This window comes from Staurois parvus, unplaced genomic scaffold (genome assembly GCF_062004578.1).
Source record: "Staurois parvus isolate SC_StPar_1 unplaced genomic scaffold, SC_StPar_1.0 ptg000743l, whole genome shotgun sequence".
NCBI classification, from domain to species: Eukaryota; Metazoa; Chordata; class Amphibia; order Anura; family Ranidae; genus Staurois; species Staurois parvus.
Window position 1 is genome coordinate 168,908 of NW_028318539.1, and position 13,500 is coordinate 182,407.

The 13,500-nt window shown below is 38.7% G+C and overlaps 1 protein-coding gene across 2 annotated transcripts in view; it reads right to left on the reverse strand.

The window, feature by feature from the left end:
• LOC149445200 (tolloid-like protein 1) overlaps positions 1–13,500 on the reverse strand; it is a 204,234-nt gene that overhangs the window by 46,005 nt on the left and 144,729 nt on the right. For both annotated transcript variants that reach the window (XM_089654090.1, XM_089654091.1), the window contains exons 10-12: positions 9,059–9,161; positions 6,714–6,830; positions 5,770–5,915 (exon numbers count right to left, since the gene is read on the reverse strand). In XM_089654090.1, coding sequence (XP_089510216.1) covers positions 5,770–5,915; positions 6,714–6,830; positions 9,059–9,161 — 366 coding nt within the window. The remainder of the gene's footprint in view (positions 1–5,769; positions 5,916–6,713; positions 6,831–9,058; positions 9,162–13,500) is intronic.

Sequence of the window (13,500 nt, forward strand, 5' to 3'; positions counted from 1 at the left end):
AGCCATGGGCGGAGTAGGCCATTTCCATTTCAACAGGATTTCCCTTCTAGCAGTATGGCATAAAGGAAATACACTGTTTAACATGTTTAGATGCCTCCACAGAATCAGTAAGTCCTAGTGTTAATGGTATCTGTGTTAATTGTATCCAACACTCCTGCCCAGAAAGTACATCATTTTGAACAAGACCAAAACATGTGAGCAAATGTGCCCTCTGCCATGTCACACTGGGACAAGCTACCGATCTTCTATGGATAAATTGCAGCCAGTCGCTGAGGGGTAAAGTATAAAGAGCTGCAATAATTTGTCTCATGTTTGCCTGGAATGAAGCTTTAATATTGACTGGTGATTAACATTTTCTAAATATGAGGCAAAGTGCAGAATTTAGTGATTTACTAGAGAATTTGAGTTTACACCACATCCCAAAGTAAATATACAAGAAAACAGAAAAAAGGTTGCATGACTTTCTAGCTAATACCTCTCAACAAATCACACAACAGAGTATATCAAAAAAACTAGTGGGTGTAGTACTACACCTTAGTGGGGGGGGTTCTCTCTCCCCCTCATGTTATTCTGGAGGTTGTAATAAGTCCGTCTGTTGATTAGTAATATTATGGGGCTCGGTTATTTCTATATTGCACTATGTTTATAATGGGTAACTGTTTTTGTTGGTGTCGGGGAGTGTCTATGGGCCCTCCTCGATTTGGAAGACTCTTCCCTGAGTTGTCTCTCCGGGTAGATCCATTCCTCTACAGGGCTTTAGTCCTGAAATTGTTGGTATATTGGTATATTGTTTGATTCGACTTTATCATTATGTACCATACCTTTGATTACCGGACACGAGGATGTTTACATTCCGAGTGTCCCTTTTTACTTCTTTCCTTTGGGTCTTTTTTTGCTTTTCTTTTCTCCTTCTTTGAGGGTCAGCTGTCTGCGTTCCTGGTTTCTCTGGACCATTCCTGTGCTCCGAGAGCGAATGGTTCCCATTGTACACAGAGTATCGACTGTTCACCATGTCACCTTAACGGTCTAACAGCGGGGTCCTCCGCATATTATCCCACAATCTTCAGGGGTTTAACTCTCCCACTAAGTGTATTAAGTCCTTTAATTCGTACCGCTCCTTTGGGGCGGATATTGTAGCCCTACATGAGACACATTTCCCCCCTTCTTTTGCACCATGATATGTTCACAAGGACTATCCCCTATGTTATTTTGCTAATGCTATGGAAAAGAAGCGAGGGGTTGCCCTTTGCTTGTCCCGCTGTTTGTCGTTCACTGAATCTAAAATTATCCGGGATCGGGAAGGGCGCTATCTTCTGATCCCACTTGGGCGGACATTTACTTACTTTTTTGATTTATTACGCTCCGAACACCAATCAGGTGGATTTTTTCACTCTTTATTGAGTTCCCTGGCCTCGGAATTTGAGGGCGATGTTATCTTGGCTGGTAATTCTAACCTAACATTGGATCAGATTTTGGATCACTCCCGGACCGCCATGCTTCAGTCCCCTTCTAGACAAAGTCCTAAGTTTGCTCAGCTGCTATACTGTTATGACTTTATTGATGCCTGGAGAGAAGCTAACCCAACTTCTTGAGATTACTCCCATTACTCTAGAGCTCATAATTGCTACTCACGTATTGATCATGTATTTCTTGGTACACACTCACTTCCCAGACTTCTTCCAGCTAAAATCCTCTCCACACCTCATGACCCGATCTTTCTAACATTTCTATCCTGGGCCCATGGTAGGACTGTTCCTCATTGGCGCCTCAATGAAGCTATTTTGGGCAATGCTTCATATTGTCAGGATATTTTGTCACATCTACAAGCGTATTTTGAAATCAACAAAGCAGATGATATGAATCCGGCTATTAATTGGGCAGCCCATAAGGCTTCGGTTAGGGGGTTTCTTATTCAACTTTCCTCAAGGCTTAAAAAAGCTTGTAACGATTTAATCCTTACTAAAACTCAAATATATACTGACCTGGTAACTCATCACAAACAGAACCCTGATCCAGACTTATTGGTTAAACTTGACCAAGCCCATTTGGAACTTAACATATGCCTCACTACTACCGCTGACAAGCAGTTGCGATGGGCTAACCATAAATTTTTCACTTGGAGAGATTGGCCAGGTACGTTTTTAGCACGTAAATTGCCCTAAATACTCCCAAATGGCTCTCCCTAAACTTACTGATTAAATAACGGTACTTTATCTCAAGATCCCAGTAAGATCCTTCAAAAATGTCATTACTTTTACACTGAGCTATACCAATCGCCTCGATGAGATGTTTCCTTATCTTCTGACAGCTTTCTGAGCTCTGTTGCTCTTCCTTTTCTTTAGAAGGCCCACAGGGAGTCAATGAAGTAGCCATTTTCTTGTGAGGAGATTCGGAATGCCTTGAAAACTCTTGCCCCTCATAAATCCCCAGGACCAGATGGCCTTCCTCATAGTTATTATAAGACCTTCCCTGATCTTCTGATTCCACGTATGGCCCACTATTTCAATTATTTATGGGATGGGGGACTTGTATCTCCCGACGAAAATAAAGCATTTATTAGTGTTATCCCTAAACCCCATAAAGACGCTACCTTGGTTTCTAACTATCGTCCTATCTCATTAATTAATTGTGACCTCAAGATTCTTACTAAAATGCTGGCTTTACGCCTCCATAAATTTCTAGCTCTTTATATCCATGACAATCAATCCGGATTCATCAGCGGTCGACAAAATTCAGACCAAATTTGACATTGTTGTCAGCTGTCCATACCAACTGGGATAGATCCTCACCGAGGGAAATTCTACTACTATCATTAGATCTCCACAAACCATTTGACAGTTTGTCTTGGGACTATTTATTCCAGATCCTGGGAAGGTTGGGGTTGGGCCTTTCTTTCCTGACCCTAACACGGGCTCTCTCTATTCTAATCCTTCAGCTCAGATTTCCATCCGTGGATACAAATCAGCTTCTCTACCTATTGAGCGAGGTACTAGACAAGGCTGCCCCCTTTCCCCCTTACTTTTTGCTTTGGTAATGGAACCACTTGCTATAGCTATCCATTCCTACCCCACTATTTCTGGTATCCACTGTGGCCAGTAAGATCTTAAATATGCCTTATTTGCTGATGATGTTCTCATGTATATATCTAACCCTCGAACATCTTTACCTAGTCTCCTCCACCTGTTCCGTCGTTTTTCTACGGTCTCTGGTCTCACTCTTAATCCCTCCAAAACAACTGCTTTAAACATTTCTCTACCTGATGCAGAGGTTCAACATCTGCAGGATAACTTTGATTTTCAATGGGCCTCCAGCTCTCTCCCTTATTTGGGAATTCACCTCACGAGCTCTATCTCGTCACTCTATAAGACTAATTATCCCCCGCTGTTCAAACAACTTAAAGCTGACTTACATGACTGGGAGGACCTTCCTCTATCCTGGTTTGGTAGAATCCATTCTATCAAGATGACCTTTTTACCAAGACTTTTATACTACTTTAGGACTTTACCGATCATGGTACCCAAACAGGAACTTCTACTTTTACAAACAGCAGTATCTAGATTTATATGGAAAGGAAAACACCCTGGGGTTAACAAGTCAACTATATTCTCCCTAAAAAAGCATGGTGGTCTGGGACTTCCTAATCTCCAGATTCACTTTCAGGCAGCTCAGATGGCACAGCTCTCTTGTACTACTGCCAGGGGCTATGTACCCCAATGGGTTCGTATTGAGACCTTATCTTGTCATTCTCATGCTATTGGCGCTCTCATGTGGCTTCCTAAAAGGTTGCATCCTCCTATCCTTTGTCCTACATTATCCTATTCCTTAACGGTCTGGGATAGATGACGGGCGCGTAAATCTCTCTGCTCTCCACATACCCCATTAGCTCCTGTCTTTTGTAACCCCAAGTTTATTAATGGCCTATCGCCATCTGTATTCCATTGGTGGATAAATAAGGGTCTTTTTCATACTAGGGATTACTTCGATGGTCTTCATCCTCGTTCTCTCCAATACTTTTTGGCAACTTTTCAGATGCCGTCATGTGAACGGTTCCGTTATCATCAGCTGATGTCCTTTATTACCAGTAAACTCAATCTACTCACAGAACCTTGCACACTCACCCATCTAGAGATCTCCTGTGGGGCTACTGGGAGGATGAAGGGTCGATTATCCGCTATCTATGCTCCCCTTGTTGATCCACTCACCAAGCTATCCTATATGATTCAATGGGAAAGGGATCTGAACAGCTCTTTAGATTTAGACACTTGGCGGACTACAGCCAATACCCTATCTAAAATTTCGATCAATACTACTCTTATCGAATCCAATTATAAAACATTTCTTCGTTGGTATCTAGTTCCAACACATCTTGCTAAAATGTACCCATCCGTGTCACCCAATTGCTTTAGACACTGTGGACAGGAGGGCACTATGCTCCATGTATGGTGAAAATATCCAGTGGTCCATAGATTTTGGATTAGAATATTTAATTTTCTTTATTCAGTAATGGGAATTAATATTCGCAGAACTCCGGAGGTAGCTCTATTTCATCTGTTGCCCATTGATATTCCCAAGAAATCAGTTAAATTAATTCTTTATATTTTGTTAGCAGTACAAATTACAATAGCTAGAAGTTGGAAACAGTCATCTATTCCGCGAGACTGGGTCAAACAAAAACTTAATTGGATCATGATAAATGATAAACTTACGAGTATCATTATCAATAATACCTCTAAATTTGAGGTCACATGGGAACCATGGGTTAGGTATATCTCTATCACTTAATGGGAATGTGGCTGACCATCTCTTTCCCCTCTTCTTTTTTCCTTCTCTTTCTCTCCTCGTCCCCCCTTCTTCTTTTCTTTTTTTTTTCTTCTGTTATGTTCTTGTTTATTTTGCTTTTTGTTACTAAACTGCCCATTTTACTGACCAATGGAACATTTGCTTCCACATGGGGGCTGTATTTTTTTTGCTTACAATATTATTGATTGATATTTATTACGTGCTTATATACTTATGAACCTGTTTATTTGCCTCTACTCACCCTGTAGGTGGGCTAAGTCTCTATGTTCTTGTTTTTGTATATCTCTTTTTTCAATAAAAATATTGAAATATAAAAATAGCATGCAATCATCTGGCAATATAAATGCTGACCCTGATTAATCCCCACCTTGTTTGTAGTAAGAAGCAACCAGGGCTGTTTATTTAAACTGGGATTCATCGTTAAAGCAGTTTTTCTTCACAAAGCTCTCCTAAACAGTGCCAAAGCAACAATACTGAAAATACAGTATATAATGAAGTCATAAGACAATGTTACCAAGCCTTCACTGCCCTTATGTTAACATTTTGTAAAACCAAGCAGCTAAATGACATCACAAAATTGTACTGCACCATAATAAATATAGTTGGATATTAAGGATTTTTTATAGAAGTGGCTATGAAATGCAACACATGTACACACACCATTAGTTTTATTAGAAAAAGATGGATCACCACTAAATGATGTTTTACTTAATGGTGCTACATTATGGCTTGATTTAAAATAATTAAGAGGCTGAGAAAAGTGCCTATTGTCAGGGCTTTAAACCTGTTTAATGCAAATAGAACCAATACGCTTATATTCATTTAATCCTCTTGAAAATGTATGCATAGAAAAGGAGTCTAGCCTGGAGGTTGGCCTGTCAATGGCAATTTGTTCACTGCAGTCTGGATTAGAGATTTCTGAAAGCAATATAATTTATCCTAACACCAGTTTAGGTCAGATAATGTTACCTCAAATGCCTGGAAGGTTAATCCGACATTGTAATTTTCAGCTACTGTTATTTTCCATATACATTCTTTGGATGGCCTGTAGTCATCTGGATAATTGGGGGACTGAATCTGGCCAGAGTCTTTGTGAATTTCTCCTCCACAAATAGCTGAAAAAAATGGGTAAATAGAAAAAAATCAGATTTGACAAAAGGTACTGTTATCGTGAATATATGATAGTGTAAATGATTAAATTTGATTGTTATCTCAGATCATGAAAGTAAAATATATCTAATTAGCAATTTTGTTAAGAAAGATCACATATTTGAAGATAAATATGGACAGCTTAAAAACCAGTTTAGCAGCTAATGAACTACAATTCTCAAATTTCCCTGACAATGCAGAGATACAGTATGTTAAAATTATCATAGCTAACTCTTGGGTTATTAAAGCATGTATTGTACATGTACAACACTAGTAACTGCACAGCATGATTTGAACTGCCTAAGAGTTTAAATAGCCAAAACCTTTTTCTTTAGACTTCGGTAGCAAAAGGAAAGGTGTAAAGTCCTGTCTCTAGCCTGTTGGGGAAATTTCCCTTTACTTTCTGTCCTGGAGATGCAGCAGGAAGTGAGAGGAAATCTCTACAAAATGGGGTAGAATCCCCTTTTAGACAGTTGCCACCAGAGCACATGTCTCACTGAAAGATTTACTGTCACCTCTTGTTTTGGTGACAATGAAAACATTTTCCATTTCCCATCACTTTCTGTCTTTGTGACAATGGTCAGTAGGACAAGCAGAGAAGAGGAAATCTAACCAGTAGAGACACAGGCGGTGATGTACGCATGACATAGCTACTCATTTTTCCATACTTTAATCTAAAACTAGGAAAAAGTTTGGGCTAAACATATACTTTACTCCAAGACAATAAACTGACTTCCTAAGTCACCCTGTATACATTATCTCACCTTCATAGATTGAAGCAAATCCTTTGCCAACCCAGTTGCTGCTGCTTCGAAACTCTATCCACATTCTGCTGTCTGTTGTTGTCAGGACCTCTGGCACTTTATCACCGCAAAACCTGCCTAAAATAATTAAGAATATACTCTAATTTAGAAAAATTAACATGTTAAATGACCAAAGAATGCATGCTATTACATAAAAACACATCAGCTTGGAGGCTAACATTTATGATATTTAGATCAGAATTGGGCTTGTGCCTTCACCTTATGTTTGCATGGGTTCATGTATACAGTACATGCAGAAATAGGGCATTTAAGTTTGCTGAAACATTAGAATTTGTAATAGATGTACAAAAAAACTACAGAGTCCAGGTCCCATATATTAACAAAGCTCCAAGCAGCAGCTACACTTGTGGCCACAATCTTCCAGATCAGTGGTTCTCAGTGCCAATTTCTTGGCACTGGTAGATTTCAGAATAGGAGAGGACACTTTTCCACTGATGATGCCAACAAGGTGGGTAAGCATTTGAGGGGATTTACTTTGCATTGGAGGTTTTATTAAGGTTTTCAAGATGCGTTATCATTCCCTGTCATTTAAAACACAGACAGATTCACCTGCAATGAATAATTGGTAAATCTCACATTCACTGCTTTATAAATATGCTCATAAGTCTCAGGTCTTCAGGCCTGAGTAACTCGGGAAACACCAAAGGATGCAACTGGGAAAGGCAAGTGTGAGTTTGTTTGACTTTGTATGTAGACTTATTCTTTATGTATTAAAGATTAAGCTTAGTTAGCTGTTGCTGGGGGGAAGTTACATGTCTATTTCAGGGATTAGGATAAAATGCAGTGTTTTAGTAAAGGCAGGGTCTCAGCATAGATTAAACAAAAATGGCACCACTGACCTCTCAACTCTGAATAAGCTAGTTCCATGGCTGCCATGCAAATGACATGGCTTAACCATGAATAAGTATGGGGGAAAGGAATTCTGACTTTTCTCAGACTTTAATTTGCTTGTTTGATTGTTCCAGGTCATGAAATGTTGAAGCCAAACACAGCAGAGTAAATAGCATTTTCACAAGGAAGCCAGCAATGAAAACCTGTATATCTCTTTAATGACAAGTATACTTCAAGGTTCAGATCCACGGAAATGTTGAAAAACACTAACTTGTCTTGGCACCAAATACCTACACTGGGAATTATCTGTGCCAAATACCATTAAACTGAACTTAATCTACAGTACCTGTGTTTCAGTTACAGAGCATTGATACACTGAATAAATATAGTGGAGTTGATGTACTAAAACTGAAGAGTGCAAAATCTGGTGCAGTTGTGCATAGAAACCAATCAGTTTACAGGTTATTTGTCAAAGCTTATTTGAACAAGCTGTGGTTAGAATAGAAGCAAATTGTGTATCATGCACAGCTGCAACAGATTTTAGACTCTCCAGTTTTAGTAAATGAACCCCATAGTGTCTATTTTAGGGCCATGAAAAAGTTCATATAAAAAGCAGTGTTCTCTCTTTGAAAACAAATGTAGCTACAGGTATCAATAATAAAAGTAAATGAACATGTGTGTATTAAACATCAAGTCTGCCTGTTTTGTTTTTCTTTTGGGGGGGGGTGTTTTTTTTTGGGGGGGGGGGGTGTTTGTATGCTTCTGTTTGTGGGGGTTTTTTGTGTGTGTGGGGGGTTGTTTTTTTGTTTGTTTTTTGTTAACTCTTTTGTCTGAGTATAGATCTATGCCTGGCCCGAGCATATTGAAGCTACTTACTTTTGACTGGCTCAACTACTCTTTCAGTAGAATAGTACTTTCTGAGACTAGTTTTGAACTTTCCTCCAGTTAGTTTAAGGTCATGTCCCAGTGTTCTTGATTTTGGTTTTGTGTTGAAAATACTGCCCTCCTGAACCTTATTCACCTTGAAGTATTTAAAGGTTTCAATCATGTCTCCCATTTTCCTTCTTTCCTCCAGACTGTACATGGTAAGTTTCTGAAGTCGCTCTTGATATGTTTTATTACCCAGACCTTTCACCATTTTTGTTACCTGTCTCTGGACTCGTTCTATCTTATCAATATCTTTTTGTAAGTGAGGTCTTCAGAACTGGACACAGGGTCAAATATACCCAGAAACAGGCCTAACATTTGATGCACCAAAATGTGTGTTGGTTTGTGTAATAGATGTTATGTAAAATATATCAGCAGTATACAAAGGCAATCTGGGTATTTAATAAAAAGAAAAGGGGGAGTATAATGTTATCTAGGAGTTCAAAATTAAGAACAACTATAGTGTATTTAAAAAGCAGAGTATTGCTTTAAAAATAGGTCAAACAAAGGTACTTTGTACATCATACCGAGCAGAGGGGATTTTCTCCAGTAACCGTCTCTAACTTCAATATAGTCATACCAACAGAGACTGCTCTTATAAAGGTCCATAGTTGTAAAATTCAGGACAATCTGCAAAACAACAAGTTGGATTATGCATGCTGTTTAACAAAGGGTTATGTTGGAACTACAACCTTCTCAAATTGATATGTCAAACTTTTCTTACAAATATAGAAGTAGTAAAAACACTTGTGCCAATGTATTAGAAGTTGCAATTACTTTTTGTGGCTATTGGAATACCAATCTGTAGTGCCAATCCAGGATCATTAGGCCAGTAAAGACAGACCTTTTTTCTATATTTTTAATTATTAACATTGAAAACAAACTCAAATTTCTATACCTTAGTTCATTTTCCCTAAGGATACCCTTAGGTAAGCACCTTTCAACTTCATGCTTGTGGTACCTTCAGGCAGCCACAAACGACTGATCTGCAGCCCAACCTGTTTAATTGTCATTATTTCCTGACAGATAAGCAATCATTCTGGATCTCTCTCCTCCTGACCCTTTACTCTCCATAGGCTTAAAGCTGAGCTCTAAGCAATATAGCGTGTAAAAAATAATGCAGTTATGTATTCATTTAAAAAAAAATTACATAAACACATAATGGCTTTTATTTAGGTACTTACACATTCATTAGTAATCTTTCAGACATGCATTGCTTTAGTTATAATATTACAGTAGGAAAGAATCAGCATCCTATTGTAGTGCAATTTTTTAAATTAGATGGATAAATTTGGACACTTTTGTATTTCTTATCAGTATATTTCTGGTCAGCATGTAAACATTTACCAAGGGAGGTGTTTTATGTTAAAATAATGAGCTTAGTAGTGTAATCATCTAGAATTTGCACAAAAAACTGGGAGACAATGTCTATCCAGATGATATTTACATTTTGTAGATAGGAAAGCAAGAGAGAATGTCATCTGGAGAGGAAATCAAGAATAATGTCAGTGGGTTCAGCAAAGTTCCGCATATTCCGCAGATCAGCTGGTATATAGATGCCTAAATGTTGAATTGCTTTTGATTGCTATGTAAAAGGGAGTGGTTGCGTAAGAAAGGTGGAAGATAAAGAGATATTGAGAACATCTAACTTATTGGTACTTGTTCAGGGCTCTGAAGTTAGAAAATGCTTTCAAAATGTTAAGGATGGTGGTGGTTGGAAAAGATATCTATATTAAACAGTCTTCTGTGTACAGAGAAAGATTATGATGGTAGGCACCAATGTTTTATTTCTGAGGGCTACAACTATGTGTTCATTGTATTTTTACTTGCCTATATACTCTACTAATTACATCACTTGTTAACCATTGGTAAAAAACTGAGAAAAAATATAATTTTTCACACTACTATTAAAAAGGTTAAAGAGGTTCTTAATTCTCTGTACATAGGAAGATGGACTGCTCACTAATTAAGCCCATCTCTATAGCATGGCTAGATGTTTATATTTAATTAAATTAAATGGGTAATTTTAGATGTTTAAATTACATCACCAAGTGCAATGCAAGGCGTCGGATGCAGGGGTGTAAAGCATGCCGCCAATGGACTCTAGAGCAATGGAGACATGTTTTCTGAAGTGATGAATCATGCTTCTCTCTCTGCAATCCGATAAACATGTCTGGGTTTGGTGGTTGCCAGAAGAACGGTACTTGTAAAGTTTGGTGGATGGGGGATTATGGTGTGGGGTTGTTTTTCAGGGGTTGGGCTTGTTCCCTTAGCTCCAGTGAAGGGAATTCTTAAGGCGTCAACATACCAAGACATTTTGGACAATTTCATGCTCCCAACTTTGTGGGAACAGTTTTGGGATGACCCCTTCTTGTTCCAACATGACTGCGCACCAGTGCACAAAGCAAGGTCCATAAAGACATGGATAAGCGAGTTTGCGATGATGGAACTTGACTGGCCTGCACCTCAACCCGAATGAACTGGGATGAATTAGAGCAGAGACTGCGAGCCTTCTCTTCCGACATCAGTGCCTGACCTCATGAATGCACTTCTGGAAGAATGGTCAAACATTCCCATAGATACACTCCTAAACTTTGTGGACGGTCTTCCCAGAAGAGTTGAAGCTGTTAGAGCTGCATAAAGTGGGCCAACTTAATATTCAACCCTATGGACTAAAACTGGGATGCCATTAAAGTGTGTGTAAGGCAGGGGTCCCAATACTTTTGGCAACATAATATATAGGCTTCTTTAATGAGAAGGGTTTTCATGGGTCATCTAAAGGTTGATAGACTAGGAGATAATCGGACAGATTGGGGTAGGGAATTCCATAGGATGGGAGAAGCTTGGAAGAAGTCTTGGAGTCGAGCATGGGAGGAGGTGATAAGAGAAAACCTGGACATGTTTAATCCAGTAGACTTTCAAGGTACAGTGGATATACAAAGTCTGCACACCCCAGTTAAAATATCAGGTTTCTGTGATGTAAAATATGAGACAAAGATAAATAATTTCAGAACTTTTTCCACCTTTAATGTAACCTATAAACTGTGTGACTCAGTTGAACAACAAACTGAAATCTTTTAGACGGAGAGAAGTAAAAATAAAAAAACTAAAATAATATGGTTGCAGTAAGTGTGCACACCCTTCAACTAATGCTTTGTTGAAGCACCTTTTATTACAGCACTCAGTCTTTTTGAGTATAAGTCTATCAGTATGGCACATCTTGACTTGGCAATATTTGCCCACTCTTCCTTGCAAAAACACTCCAAATCTGTCAGATTGCGAGGGCATCTCCTGTGCACAGCCCTCTTCAGATCACCCCACAGATTTTCGATCAGATTCAGGTCTGGGGTCTGGCTAGGCCATTCCAAAACTTTAATCTTCTTCTGGTGAAGCCATTCCTTTGTTGATTTGGATGTATGCTTTGGGTCGTTGTCATGCTGAAAGATGAAGTTCCTCTTCATGTTCAGTTTTCTAGTAGAAGTCTAAAGGTTTTGTGCCAATATTGACTGGTATTTGTAACTGTTCATCATTCCCTCTACCTTGACTAAGGCCTCAGTTCCAGTTGAAGAAAAACAGCCACAAAGCATGATGATGCCACCACCATGCTTTACTGTGGGTATGGTGTTCTTTTGGTGATGTGCAGTGTTGTTTTTGCACCAAACATATCTTCTGGAATTATGGCCAAAAAAAGTTCAACCTTGGTTTCATGAGACAATAACAAATTTTCCCACATGCTTTTTGCGACGTCAGATGTGTTTTTGCAAAATTTAGTCGGGCTTGGAGGTGTTTTTTGTAAGAAAAGGCTTCCGTCTTTGCACTCTACCCAGACATATGAAGAATACAGGAGATTGTTGTCACATGTACTACACAGCCAGTACTTGCCAGATGTTCCTGCAGCTCCTTTAATGTTGCTGTAGGCCTCTTGGCAGTCTCCCAGACCAGTTTTCTTCTTTTTATTCATTTTGGGGGGGAAGTCCAGTTCTTGGTAATGTCACTGTTGCACCATATTTTCTCCACTTGATGATGACTGTCTTCACTGTGTTCCATGGTATATCTAATGCCTTGGAAATTCTTTTGTACTCTTCTCCTGACTGATACCTTTTAACAATGAGATCCCTCTGATGCTTTGGAAGCTCTCTGTGGACCATGGCTTTTGCTGTATGATGCGACTTAAAAAAAATGTCAGGAAAGACCTACTAGAACAGCTGAACTTTATTGTGGGTTAATCAGAGGCACGTTAAATGATGGCAGGTGTGTACTGACTCCTATTGAACATGATTTTGAATATGATTGCTTAATTCTGAACACATCTACATCTCCAGTTATAAGAGGGTGTGCACACTTATGCAACCACATTATTTTAGTTTTTTATGTTTACTCCCCCCCCCCCCGTCCTAAAAGATTTTAGTTTGTTTTTCAATTGAGTTGTACAGTTTATAGGTCACATTAAAGGTGAAAAACGTTCTGAAATTATTTATCATTGTCTAATTTTTTTACATCATAGAAACCTGACCTTTTAACGGGTGTGTAGACATTTTATATGCACTGTATATCTCTCTCTATATATATATATATATAGTTCCTGGAGTTTCCAGGTTCTCCCTGTGCCTGCGTGGGTTTCCTCTGCATGGAGATCCTTTCTAAATTGGCCCTAGTATGTGTATGTATGTATGAATGTAAGTTAGGGACCTTAGATTGTATGCCCCATAAGGGTTAGGGACTGTGAACTGTGAATGTACAATATATATGTAAAGCGCTGCTTAAATTGACAGCACTATATAAGTACCTGTAATAATGAAATATATATATATATATATATATATACTCTCTCTCTTCCTCTCTACTGCTAGCAATGAGTAGAAATAAACATGTAGAATATTTTTATTATTAACACAAGATCAGTTTGTTGAGATTGTATCATTGCCCTTCTGTTGTCAGCATAACAAATTGCTGTACATCACTTATGCAA